Source organism: Poecilia latipinna, unplaced genomic scaffold (assembly GCF_001443285.1).
Source record: "Poecilia latipinna isolate Pla-1442-1.1 unplaced genomic scaffold, P_latipinna-1.0 Scaffold699, whole genome shotgun sequence".
Classification (NCBI taxonomy): Eukaryota; Metazoa; Chordata; class Actinopteri; order Cyprinodontiformes; family Poeciliidae; genus Poecilia; species Poecilia latipinna.
In genome coordinates this window covers 78,777-92,548 of record NW_015113315.1, presented here as the reverse complement: position 1 = coordinate 92,548, position 13,772 = coordinate 78,777, and the positions used below count along the sequence as shown (strand labels likewise).

The following is a 13,772-nucleotide window of genomic DNA, read 5'->3' as shown; positions in this document are numbered from 1 at the left end:
TATGCACCATCTAAGTATGTTGGATCTAGATGGATTAGGATGTTTGTTAATTTTCAGTTCTTGTTTTCATAATGTTTGAAACGGGAATTGAAGATTGTTGTTGGTTGTCGTCGTTTGATTCAATTGATTCAATTTCAAACTAAAAATCAATCTTAAATTTGTGGTATTTATCATTTTGATGATGGAAAGCTAACCAGATATACGGAGCTACACATTTCAAGCTTTCATCCTTTTAGTTCAACTATTGAGGTACTGTAGGGGGACAAGCAACGTATTCACCAAGCCTGAAGTAAGTGCCTAAAATTGGAGTGATGTACTGGGTGCAGTGCCTTGCAGAAGTACTCACACCTGTTAAACCTAAAGCTACTTCTTTTCTTGAGCGGCTTTAAAAACCAGTTCTGCCCTGGCCTTATTAAACTTTGTTAGCAAACACTGCACAGTTATTCCCTGTTTTTTTTTATGCTCACTTGAGGGGTAAAACATTGACGCCAGACTGCGTTGTCACTACACGAGCAAAGGACATCACAGAGCTGCTTGGGGTAGAGTTTAAGCTTGAGCAGCATCAGGAATTCATTTGTCATCTTTTGAAGCGGAACAACCGTGATTTAGCAGCCCTAGACGCAGCAATGAGGAAGCAAGGAACATTGCAGCTCAATGTTTTGTTGGTGTGATGATGGGGAAACACCGAAACTGCAAAAGATTAGGTTAACGTAATTTGCATTTTATTCTTTATTTGGGTTTTTCTTTTCAATAAAGTTCATGTGTGGATATCTATGTCCATTTTTGACTGCAGTACCTGAATCCAAATGTTGCTCATGTTAAAAAAAAAAAAAATCCATAATGAAGACACATTTGCATCTATAAAATTTATTATTTGGCTAAGCTGAATAGTTAACATTATGTTTGCGTCTGCAATGAACTTCTAAAAGATGAGATTGAATTTCCAGATTTAAGTCTACCAAAACCATAAACTCGAGTTTATGGACATAACCCAAAAGTTCACCAAAAAGTTCTAATGACATTCACAAGGTGTGAATATGGATGTCTGCCGAAACCTTCGGTCGTTTTTTATTCCTCACAATTTCGTATTAATTGAGGTTTTGCCATAAAATACCAGAACACTTCCTTGGTTGTTATAACGTGACGATGAAAAGCAGTTCAGTTATAATTGTAATGCCTGGCAGTGAACGAAGTTTGAATTTTTTGACTGCATGAACTTTAGAAACTCATGTCAGGATGCTGTGGACCCTCTGTATAAGGGTCTGGCTTTGGCTCTAAACCAGTGTTAGAAATACCACAGTCCATATGAAAAGCTAGCACTGGCTCCTAGTTTTAACACATAGTTGCCAAAGTTATTCTTCCTGGGTAAACGGAGATGCAGAGACTGCCTCTTATCCTTTGCTAATGGGTGTGTCTGAGGAGCAGGAAGTCATTTGGACAAATGGGTCCATTATTGGCCTTCGTCTGCCCTGGCAACAACATTCAGACAGATGGATCAAGGGATAATTTAATGTGCAATGACTGTGAAAATGACAGATTTTCTTTGAAAATTCAGTTTTGATCCCATTATTTTTCCTGCTAAAGTTTAATAACTCTCACAATGATGGCTATTATAAAGCACTTTTTATGCTAAATGAATCTGATGTTGGTGTCAATTCCAACCCCAGTTATTATTTTTTTTATTTGAGATCTTTTAACAGATCCTGTCATGATAATGCAAACTCTTATTTTTCTCTGTGACACTTAGTTTTACCTCTTACGATGTAAAACACAGTCTGCTCTTTTTGGAGTTTCTCCAACTTGAGGAAATTCTGTGAAATAAACATGTCTTCACATTTCACAAAGCTGATGGAGACATTTTAACTTTGGGTCTAGTTTTCGATCAGTCCCATGCAGAAATGCATTAATAGTTTGTAATTATTTGACTATTTATCACAGCATTCAGCAGGATTGGTGTGTATTGCATATCTTCCTAATTATAAGCAAGTGTAAGCACTTCTATAAAGAAGGTTGTGCTGTTTAGTGCCAGACTTTGTTTGCACCTAGTTAGGCTAAAGCTAGGTTTATAGTTTACACACAGTTTATGTTTGCTGCTCTGGTGTGCAGATGTGAAACCCTTTGGGTATTTATTTTTAAACGGATCAGTATCTTTAAAGAACTTTTTTCTTTGGTTTTTCTTGTTTGCCATACCAAAGTATTATTTCGACAACCCTAGTTCAGTATCTCATGTTGGACTCTTTTTAATTCTATAATTATAGGGGAAAAATAATGGCTTCTTAATGACACTGAATGTAGCATTTTGTTCTGTTGTGCTATCAAACACTGTTTATGAAATGGTGTCAATTGCTCTCACATGCCGCTGATGTCACTTCCTTTGATAGGTGCTCTCTCGCTGATTGTACTGCCTCAGAGGTGCTGGTGAGTTTTGATGGGTCGGCACTTTGTTGGCCCTAATCCTGAGCAGCCCTGTGGGTTTTGTCCAGTTCAGCAAGTTGAGCTGAGCATTAATCTGCCAATCCTGGACAGCTCCGTGTGTGTCCACATGGTCTTCTCTTCTGAAGGAGCTCAGTCAGGGTATCTGTGAGAGTGGGTGGTTTTTGGACCGCTTCGGTAAGACTTTGAGCGTGCTTCACACTAAGCCCTGCCTCCCTGTGTTTTCCAGCCCCCCTCCATTTCCTCCAGCAGCTGTTTCCCTCTTAGCTGGGAACTGAAGCCAAGGATTTTTTCTTTTTCTGTTTTTGTCCTTCCCCATACTCGCGTCACGAGCAGGAACTTGCTGTCTTCCCCACACAAACACACTCTTCTTGTCTGTCTCTGTCTTGTCCCACACGCTCCTGGCTGGTGAGCGTGTTCTGACCTCCTTTTGGATGACGCATTGAAGAGCAAGTATTCCCACTATTCTACTTGGCTGCTGTGATTACATTTGCATCGGTGTGTGGAAATCGCCTGACTTAAAGCAGTGTCTTCATGGTAAGATGACACTTCTGTGTCTTGGCCCTTTGTGTTTCTAGCAGATCTTTAAGAAGTGACAGGTTTCAAGACGTCGCGACAGTTGCGGCGTAATTGGTGTATGTCGGCTCTAAGCGTTTTCTTGTTGGACGTTAAGTCATGTGGAGGTTTTTCTTTTATTTCATGACTTTTATCTCTCCTATTTTGATCATCAGGTGACTTGCTTAGTTTCTCCTCAGCAGAACTTTTGATTGTTTTGGATTTCAGCACAATTTTTCACACACTTGTGTGTTGGTGTAGCTGGAGTTAACTGTTTTCTGTTTGGTTACACTCTTGAGATGGAAAAAAAATTTTCCCAGCCCTGGAACACCTGCAAGACCGAGTCTAAGCATCTAAGTTCTCCCTGGAGGTTTGAGGTTACAAATTATTGTAAGTCATTTTTTTGCTCCCAGATACAATAACAAATAGAAGATTTAGATATCTGATAATGCCAAGTCTGATTTGCTACTTCATTACTCTTAGTGAAAAACAATTCCCTTTCTAAACTTAAACTTTGTATCCTTGACATCCAGTGAAAATAACATGCTACATTTAATCTGTTACACATTCTCCAAAACGTGGTTAACTGTTAGGAAAGCTGTATCTGACTCAACACATTTAGCTACAGTTTTCAGTAAACTCTATCCTTTCTCCTACTGAAGATTTAATGCAAAACAGTCCGCTAAATTGTTTAACCTCAGGATGCTTGCTCAGTTGTGATGACTTGTTGCTCAGAATATTTCAATGTGGTTCAAATGAGAAAAGTTAAGTCTTCTGCTTTATTAACTTGTGGTTTTGTTTTTGAAAACCGTAAAATGTGATAAGCTTCTCAGCAGCTGTTTTGCAGCCTTCACTCACAAAAAGCTCTCCGTGGATATGAACCTGGGCAGCATGTTGCATCAGACACAGATGGAGCTTCAGGGGACGAGACAGCCTCTTTTTCAATGTGAGCATTGTAAATGGTAAAGAACACCAAGCAGTGGAAAAACCAATGCTCAATAAGTTACCAAAATGTCCATAACACATTCAAGTCAGACCAACCACCGAGATCGGGAATTGAGTTTAATACAGATCAGACCTTGATTTGGTCATCTGACATGTTGGCATAAAGTAGTAAAAGACAGAAGTGGGTGATGGTGATTATATATAATATAATCCTTCTTGACCTGGAGTGTTTCACTTCAGCCACCTGAACTGATTTTTGTAAATGATTCCCATTTGGGGAAAAAACAACCAGCTCTTAGTTGATTATCTCTTGATTTACAATCTTATTGCATATAAAGAATCTGGAAGTATACCTTGGTTTTTCTTTTTTTATTTGGAACTGATTTGGCTTCCCACTTTGTGTCTCCACTAATCTGTATCTGATAAACATCACCTGTCTTCGATTTGGTTTCCACAGACTCCCTCTCAGACCCGATGCTCTGCGTGAAGGCCATATACTGCAATCTGCCAAATTCATTGCATACCCATTTGAGTGCTTCACTGAGAGCTTAGTTGCAGTCAAACGGAATAAATAAGAGATGGAAAAACAGAAATTTCATTTTGCATCATCCACACCTGTGCTGCTCTCCTATTTTGAAAGTGTAGCAAAGCAGTATCATGCAGTGACTGCTGCATCTGAAAACCTTAAGCATAATTTTAGCGGGGATCCCTGCAAAAGATGGTTAAAAAATATATTTTTCTGTGTCCTGCCTTTTTAAAAATATATATATATCTAATATTTAATATACTGTTAAAAACCTGCAAAAGGGTTCTCTCTCAATTTCCATTCGTCTTTTGTCGTCTTTAAGGTTATGGGGTGATGGGGACTGTGTCCTTGGGCAAGAAGCAGGGTATGTACTGGACAGGTGGCCAGTCCAACAGGGATCAAAAAGTCAAAACTATGCTTGCATACACACCAGCTTTGAAGTAAACAGTTTAACTTTCATGCATGATTCTGCTAATTGAATCAGAACTGCAGAACCCAGGAAAAACCCCATATGTTCTCATTGAAACATTTCAACTCCACATAGAAGGAAACTTTAAAGAATTTAAATGAAGACCTTCTTGCTGGGAGCCACAATCTGCATCACATTAAGTTTGCACCTGTAGATTTAATGGGTTCAAAAGAAACAACAGTTACAGTTAACTATGAAGGTATTCAGACTGAAAATGCAAGTTGGGGTAGAGATGTTTGTAAATGTGGTCTGTTCGGTTTACACTGGTGACATCTGCTTTTACTTGATGGTTCCCAGTTAGTGTTGAAAGGCAACATACAGAAATTTAAGCTCTCACTGAGTTAATGTTCCTGTCTAGCCTCAACAATTTTACTGTTCTTACTTTAGTCATGTCTAATTTTATTCTGTGAAACTTAAGTTTGAATACAACTAAGTTTGAGTCATTCCAAACGTAAATGATTCATTATTCCCCCAAATTTGATTTTAAGTGTAGAACGTTGTTGAGTATGTGAACCAGAGCACTCTGCGCCTCTCATGACCTTGGCTTTGCTGTCCAACTATAACTCAATGCGTTTCTACTGCATATGAACTCTTTCAGAGTTGTTTTCCTGTCTGCAGTGCAATGCAGCCAGTTGTAGTGGTGCTCTCATTTCTATTAGACTGGGAATTCAGAATTTCTGAGTTCCAACTACAAATAAAATGCATCATTAGACCCCAAATCTCAGAGGAGTTGAAAAGAGAGATTCTTGGATGCAAAGCAGGAAGAGCACAAGGAGGGTAGAAAGGAGTTCAAAACATCCCTTCCATCGATCACAATGTGCAAGGATCAGCTCCCCATCTCGGTCTCTCTGCCCTGCTTTCTAAACCAACCTTTGCTTGGTTGCATGCAACCGAGCAAAGGTTGGAATTAGCAGTGCTTGCCAACAGCAGTCATGCATGACCTGTTAGTGAGGAAAATAGTTTCTTGTGTTTGGATATTAAGCTCTCAGTAGGACTCTCTTCAGCAACACTCTTCAGTCAGAGACTTCTTAAGATTTGTTGCAAGACTGACTGCTACCAGAGATCCTTCCTGCTCTCAGCATCACCATCCATGGCTTTCTAAAGATGCATGGATATGAGATGTGACTGTTTCTCTTTGGGAGCAAGTATCTTTGAATTGCAATATTTTAGGACTGATTACTCCACAAATTTGGAAATGAGTAATTATTGGTATTGAGCATGTTGTGTCAGGGTGTGGGTGCTTGGTTAACAAATAATTTTAATTTCTAGTATTTCCAGTGGGGAAACGTTTAGCAATTACTAATTGTAAAGATCCAGGTTCCACTCTGTTAATCATCATGGTAAACTGGCAGATGTTTTAGGTTGAAGCAGCTGTATCTGTTTCAGAGCATGAACTCTGAAAACATTTCCGCTGGAGAGCTGAATTTAGTCTCTTCACGTGCCACGTGGTATTTCCTCATTCCAGTTTTTTTTACTTTTCCTGTCAGGGCTTCTGCATCACCCATCCATCACCTGTCCAATCAGTGTATTTAGTGGACAAAATGTTCTAGCTTTGGGGGAATTTCACCTTCCTTTGAACACATTTGAAACAATATTCACCACCTTTGATCCCTCACAAGTTGACAGTTCAAACATGTGTAAAAAAGATTCTGAGGTCTTTTTATAATGCAGTGTACCTCGACCTGCTGCCTCAATTAGTAGCAAATATAGTGACAACCAGGCTCTCAATGAAACCTTGTACGCATGTAGAAAAGAACTGATTAAATGAAGGCCACTGATTTAACAGACTCGGGCTCGTAAAGTAATTTGATAAAGTACAATATGTAATTATAGGCTTGAGGTTGGAGAGATGGCGGTTAAGTGAGCTTTCTAAGCCACCTACACTGATTAAACCTGGCATGGTGAACATGGTTTTTGCTAATGGGTTATAATTAAAGTAACTTATTGTTGAACAAAGTTGTAGTATTGTTTTTTTAAAATCTGCTTTAGAAGTTTTCTCCACAGATGATGTTGATCATATAGTCATTGCACCTGTGTGCTTATGAGATGGGACTAGGCATGAACAGAAACTGTGCTGTCCATCAAACTAGGATGATGTTGCTTTGATGGTTGGCATTCACCAGCTGGAAAGCCTTTTTTTTTTTGTTTTTTAATGTCAGCATGTCGCTGTAGATGCCATCTAGTATCCACAAAGAGTCCTCTGAGAGATGATCCACTTCTCTTCTCCAATTTTTCAACCTGTCTATGTTGTAGGGTGAAGAAAAAAAATTCATTCAAGGTTGATATTGTGCGCTTTAATTTTTCTAGATTTTCAGTTTCTGTCCTTGGCCTAGGCTCAAAGTGAACAAATGCGCATTGACACAATAAGCTGCATACTATGACTGTGCATTTTAAAGGGTACAACTCACACTTGGCCATTCAATGACCCTCTACTGTAATGATTCAAAACCACATATGGCAAACTCTGAATACCCATCTTAAGAATAGCTGTAAGAAAAATCTTTGACATGGTCTCCTGCAGTGTAAAGCCATTTATAGCCATGTTACAGGCTCGTTACAATTTTAAAAATGCCACGTTGGTTGTCTAATAAATGTCTTTGACATTAGTTTTTGAGGAACTGAACATATGATTTGTGTCCACCATGTTTTTATCCTCAGTAGAGGGAAATGTGGAAGTCGCTCTGTGTGTTGCAGTCCAGTCATGAGACGAGGTCCAACAAATGATCCTCAGAGATTATGTCTGAATGCTCTGACTACTGTTGTCCATTTGTTATGGTGGATTTTTTTCTCTTCCTGAATTGCTCTTCTGCTTTCACCTCTGAATTTTGAGATATAAACCTCAACCTAAATGTTTTACCGTTTCAAAGCCTACGGTGTAGCCAATAAAGCTAGAAAGTGTATTACTAGGGATTGATTAGGTTTTTTTTTTTTTTTTTTCTAGCTTTCAAGTTTCTATTTTGGGTTGACTTTTTATTTAGACAAGTTTATGCAATTCTGGATCTTTTAGGAACTCTTAAAAAAAAAAAAAAAGTCAAATCACTTTGGATAAAATGCTAAGTCTTTAATCTCGTCCTTTTCTGAGCATTTTAAGCAGTGGTGAAATGTCTTAACCCATTTAAATATTCTGCCATGGAGCTGTACACGGTCTTTGGGAATAGACTCAATCTTTTGAGAAAAGACTCAATCAGAGCTGCTTATTCTATATTTCCTTTCTGCTTTTTCCCCCACAGCCATGTCAAATTGAGGGTGGCGCTCAGCCCTACTTATAGCAGCATTTGCGAAAACCTTTGAGCTATGTCTGCCAAACTGGGAGACATGGGACTGCCTCAGGCAGGATATTTTTGAAATGCAAAGGGCAATGAATTTCCGTTCTACAGATTTTCCTGGTCAACAGTAAATATCCTAATATTTCCATATCTTGCAGTGTACTTTAAGCATGGTAGACAAGAATTTTATAAGTGCAATATATTTTGGTTACAGATTTTCATACGTTGAACCAAATTTAGCCCCAGGCTTTTTCCACATCTGTGACCGTAAGTAGAAATCACTCGCCATTTTAGTTTTTTTAAGCAGAAGCCATCAATAAATGTTAACTTTGAAGGATTTAAAATGATTGGGTTAATTCCAGTCACTGTACTTTCCCTGGAAGAACCATGTGGAGTTTCCTCTGAAACAGCAGGGGATTGTGAAACCTTAGAATGTTTGCAGAGCGGACAAGGCGTTCTGTTGGTGCAGCAGGTTTTAAGCAGCTTCATCCTATCCTCTGTACATTTGAAAGAAGTCGGTGGCCTTTAGTCTTTTCTTCAAGCTCAGCTTGATGTCTTTTTCTTATACAACATAAATGGCTTCACATTTGAAGTTCAGTGTAGCTGTGCAGAGGCCTTAATGTTTAGATTAATTTGAAGCAATCGGTGTACAACCTAGGAGCTGAATAGCAACCAGATATTTGCTGGTTTGAGAAGATTATATCAGCCTCGACTAAAAGTACTACTGCTTGTATATTAATTGTTGCTCATTAATTATTTCCCTCAGCAGAGAAACAATTAATCCTGCTGTTAAAGTATTTTTTACTGAACGATGATGATTGTAATATTTTTAATTTAAAAGATATTCTAATTGTTTTGTTTTGCTTTTTGAGCAATTTCAGATATCCCATAACTCATGGGAAGAATCTTACTAAAACAAAACTAATGCCTCGGCACAGAGAGGATGTTGGCAGTGTGATCCAACAAATAAACATTAAATTAGTAGCTTCTGTTTAAGTCATTATTGCAAACAATGTTGTATCTTTTTTTTGTTTTGATTTATAGAGTAATATGTATAATACACAGTTTTACTGATTAGTCAGGTTGTCTTCTCCAGATTAGTCAGGCTGTCTTGGAGTCAGGTGCTCAACAGACATACAGCCTGACGGCTTATCGGTTGAAGTTTTAAAGGGCTGTTGCCTGAGCAAGAATGACGAGTGGCGCTCCTTCAGTTTCCACACCGTGACTGTGAAGAAATATTTCCAACAACCACATTGTTCTGTCTTGAAAACAAAAGAAGGTTAGACGAGTCAACTGAGATTGTGCAACGGGAGGTGGTGAAGGGTTGAAGCCAAGTTAGTCTGTGCTCTATACAGCCTGAAAAAACCCTAGCCACTCTGTCACATTGTCTGTCATTAAAATGACGTAAAACTGTCTGAAGGAACATTTTCATTGTAGGCTAAAAACAATGCCCCTTTAAGGGGAAACGACAAACTAAGAAAACACAGATTTTTCTGTTTGTTCTTGATTTACCAATTCAGAACAAAAAATTAGGATCATGTCTCTGTGTGTTTGCAGGGTTGTGGTCCCCTCAGGCTGACGACTGCGTGTGCCTAGCAGCATCTTTCCACACTGACCTCGCATCATTTCTGTGCGCCCATGAGGTAACGTACGGACCTACTGGCCCCTCATCACCACCCTTTGTCCATCCTTTTCCCTCCCCTCTGTCCCCTCCTCCCTTGAATCCTCTAAACCATGGGCCAGAAGATCTCTGGCAGCATCAAGTCAGTGGATGTACGTGGGGAGCCTTCGTATCGGCCAGTGCGTCGCGAACTACGGGGTCCGGATTTCTGTCGGCCCCCCAGACTGGATTTACTGCTCGACATGCCGCCAGCCACTGCTGAGTCACAACTTCGCCACGCCTGGAACTCTGACGACCGATCACTCAACGTCTTCGTCAAGGAGGACGACAAGCTGACTTTTCACAGGCACCCCGTGGCTCAGAGCACAGACTGCATTCGAGGGAAGGTTGGCTACACCCGTGGCCTACACGTGTGGAGGATTCACTGGCCAGCAAGACAGAGAGGCACCCATGCTGTAGTAGGGGTGGCTACTGCTGAAGCACCTTTACACTCGGTTGGTTACACGGCCCTAGTGGGCTCAGACTCGGAGTCCTGGGGGTGGGACCTTGGCCGAAACAGACTTTATCACGATGGAAAGAACAGACCTGGTAACTCTTCTGCACCCACGTACCCCAGTTTTCTGGAGCCAGATGAGTCGTTTGTTCTCCCAGACTGCCTCACAGTAATATTGGACATGGACGAAGGGACGCTAAGCTTTATGGTGGATGGACAATATCTAGGAGTGGCCTTCAGGGGCCTAAAGGGAAAGAGACTGTATCCCATCGTCAGTGCAGTCTGGGGGCACTGTGAAGTATCAATCCGCTACGTCAATGGACTAGATCGTAAGTAAAAGTGTAAACTGGATGTTTTGTTTTTTTTTATTTATTATTATTTTTTTAAATTACTGTTTTGGCTTTTTTTCTCTGTCATGGCGCCAATCTATAATTATTTATTTTAGTCACCGATCCACTTTTTTCACTTCCAATACTTGAGGTTCAGGTTTAGCCAATACGAAAAAAATTATGCTGAATTAACTTAAAACGTTTTTTTTAAAACTGACATGAATTACAAATTTATTAACTAATTCGGCACCAGTACAGCACACTTAAATCTACCAATAGTTTCGCAAGCTTGTCAAACATGTAGAAACACAACTTTAACTTGTTCAGTCAGTGCAATTATGATTTCACAACTTTAAACGTAATATAAACTGAAAATGACCAAAACAGTTGGTTGACTACCTTGGTCAAACGTATAAAACGAACTGCAACAAATTTTCTTATGATCCAGAAAGTGAAATTAGAAATTCTAGGTATGATGTAAAATAAATAACACACAATGTCGCTCAGAGCAGAAAGTATAGAATTAGACTGATTAGATCTGCCTTTATGGATTGGGCACATTTTCACTAATGCCTGATCTGCATCAGGATCAATGCAGATGTTACCGGATCAGTGCGTCTCTAATTTATTTAAATTACATTTTTATGGTCACTTTTTAGCACCTTTTTTGCCTAACATATTTCAGTTTCATATATGGCTCACTATAATCACTCCACAAAAGAATGTATTAAATCACATCACACTTGTTTTGCCAATCTTTACTCCAAATAAGAAGTCCATGGCCTTTTATCATTTATCATTTCCCATGCTTAAAGAGTTGATCTAAAAAAAAAGTGAATATTCTGATATCTGGCATTAATGCTAGTTGTGAATCAGTATCTGAGCACTGCTGTAGTGCTGATCTGCACCAGTACATGGTCACCCTGAACAGTCTGCGTTAAGTTGGATTACTCACTGGAATCCAGCCTTGTATAGATCAACTGCAGTTGTTTCTTTTGCCTCAGTGAACCTTCTTGTGGAGGTTTACAACCACCTGCTAAATAGCCTCCAGTGCCTCGCAAGTTTTGTGTGGAAAGGAAATTCTTCTTGCATTGCAGAAAGTACATGTCAGCTTGACCTTTTCTGTGTTTTTCTTTCCCATGCTGCTTTTCTCCCATTTTGTCCGCTCCAACTAGTGGAATTGTCAAAGTTTCGCAAGAGCAATCATTGTAGGTCTTGCCTCGCTGCATGGCTGTGCGTCACAAACCTGTGGTGGGGACAGCAGACAGTTGGGTCCTGGAGGATGTCCCAGTGTGTCACCAAGATTAACATCTGGTGTTGTTTGGCAGGAAGCCCTGCATTGTAGGTTTACTGCCCCTCTTTTGCATGATATCGGCCAAACTCTTGTATTTGGTATTTCTGTTGACAGTGCTTTGCAAAGGTTTTCCCACCCTCTTTTGTGATGTTAAAACCACAAACTTCAGTGCAATTTATGTATTTTTGTGAGATCAACACAAAAGAGTCCCTAACTGTGAAATGAAACATGTTTCAAATAAAATGTAAAGCGTGCCAAGCAATATGAATCGGTCCCAAATGAAATCCACTTCAATCTAATCAGTAGGTGTGGAAAGCCTCAGATGTTTCTAGAGAAAATTGGTGAACTAAATGGAATGGTATGGCACAAATATAAACTTGGACATTGCACTGTTGAAGTCAAGAAGTCCATGGAGGTCTCTGCTGGTGTAATGGTGGCAGGCTGGGTCAAACCGGTTTACACATCCCTGTCCTTCTTTTGCAAATGAATTCTGTTTTGACCCAACTGTCATTGTGTTCTCTATCCTCCCACCTGCTTTCTAACAATCTCTTTTCTTCCTCTTCCTTTTCAACACTAATCCTTTCTTTCAGTAATTAAAAAGCCAGTTGTGGCAGGTTGCTGTGGAAACGGTTTAGCTGACTTGTGGCTTGATGGGCCTTTTAATTGATCTTTAAAAGCCTGCTTTGTAGCGTTTTGGCCTTTGGATCACTACTGTCCACAACACATCATGCTAGACTTGATCTAAAGGCATGCAGATGGTGTGAGTGTTTTAGTAGTTGCCTCTGAAATTGTGGAGGTGTGCTGGATATGATTGTCATGGCAACTACAGACAGTTGTATTACTAAAAAGATTCTATTCAGATTTTTCTTGGGTAGTGAGAAGTTCAGGTACTTCTGTTTTCTCAATATGACTTTATATGGAGCCATAATGCAAAGATGACAAGTCAGACTTGTTTTGAATTTTTATCTTTACTTCAGGAGAGCAGTAATATTGCAGAATTGACATGTTTTGACAACAGTTTGGACCATTAGCAGAATGTGTTGCAAGACCTTTACGGTGCTTGTTGTTGACAAACCTTTGCTTGCCAAATAGCCAGACATGTTTAAGGCCCACAGAATGAAGAAAAGTGTGATAATGAAGGCTTTGTGGTTTATTGGAATTCAAAGTTGTCTCATCACTTTCTTAAAAGATCAAAATTAGTTAACATTGTCTTGAAATGATTCAACATTCATGGAGGATCCTTGTGCTGGAAAAAGAAGGCCCCATCTGTCACAATTCAAAATTACTTCATCTATCATTTCGTCAGTTTTTGTAGAAGGTCAGATGGCTGGAACAAACGCTTTGCAATTTGGTGTTCTTATACAACAAGCTGTATAAAAAAAATAATTTCATGGTAGATTTTTACATCTTTGAAGTGTACAGTGATGAGGCTGAAGTTTGTAATTCAGATTGTTAATCCATGCAGTGTGACTGGCAATAGTTAGTGTCACTATTTTGATGAGATGGTGAAGATATTGTGGATGTTGGTGTAAACTTTTTTTTTTTTTCTGGTTGTACTCACATAGGCAAGTTTAAGTTAAGTTTAAACAGAATGTTCATTTAAATGTGATTAAACGAACAGCTCTATATTGTTGCTGTTGTCACTGCAAAAGAATTAGTCAAGTGAAAGTTGAGCTGTCCAGTCGTCGTCGCCATTGTGTTTGGTGTTGCAGCTGTTCATCAGAGGACTGCTTGGATGCAGCCTATATGTACAAATTTCGATAAATTAAATCCATTAAGTCTGCTTTCATTGTCTTTGATTCTCACACATGACAAATCTGTCAGTCGTGTTTGGTATTAAC

General features: G+C 39.4%; 1 protein-coding gene across 2 annotated transcripts in view; it reads left to right on the top strand.

The window, feature by feature from the left end:
- The window catches only part of LOC106955022 (SPRY domain-containing SOCS box protein 4), a 32,534-nt gene that overhangs the window by 8,122 nt on the left and 10,640 nt on the right, over positions 1–13,772 (top strand). The window contains exons 1-2 of one of the 2 annotated variants that reach the window (XM_015044970.1): positions 2,826–2,970; positions 9,752–10,637. In XM_015044970.1, the coding sequence (XP_014900456.1) occupies positions 9,929–10,637 (709 nt within the window). In that variant the 5' untranslated portion in view covers positions 2,826–2,970; positions 9,752–9,928. Of the gene's footprint in view, positions 1–2,825; positions 2,971–9,751; positions 10,638–13,772 lie in introns of those variants that run through there. The other variant, XM_015044969.1, reaches the window with a different exon arrangement.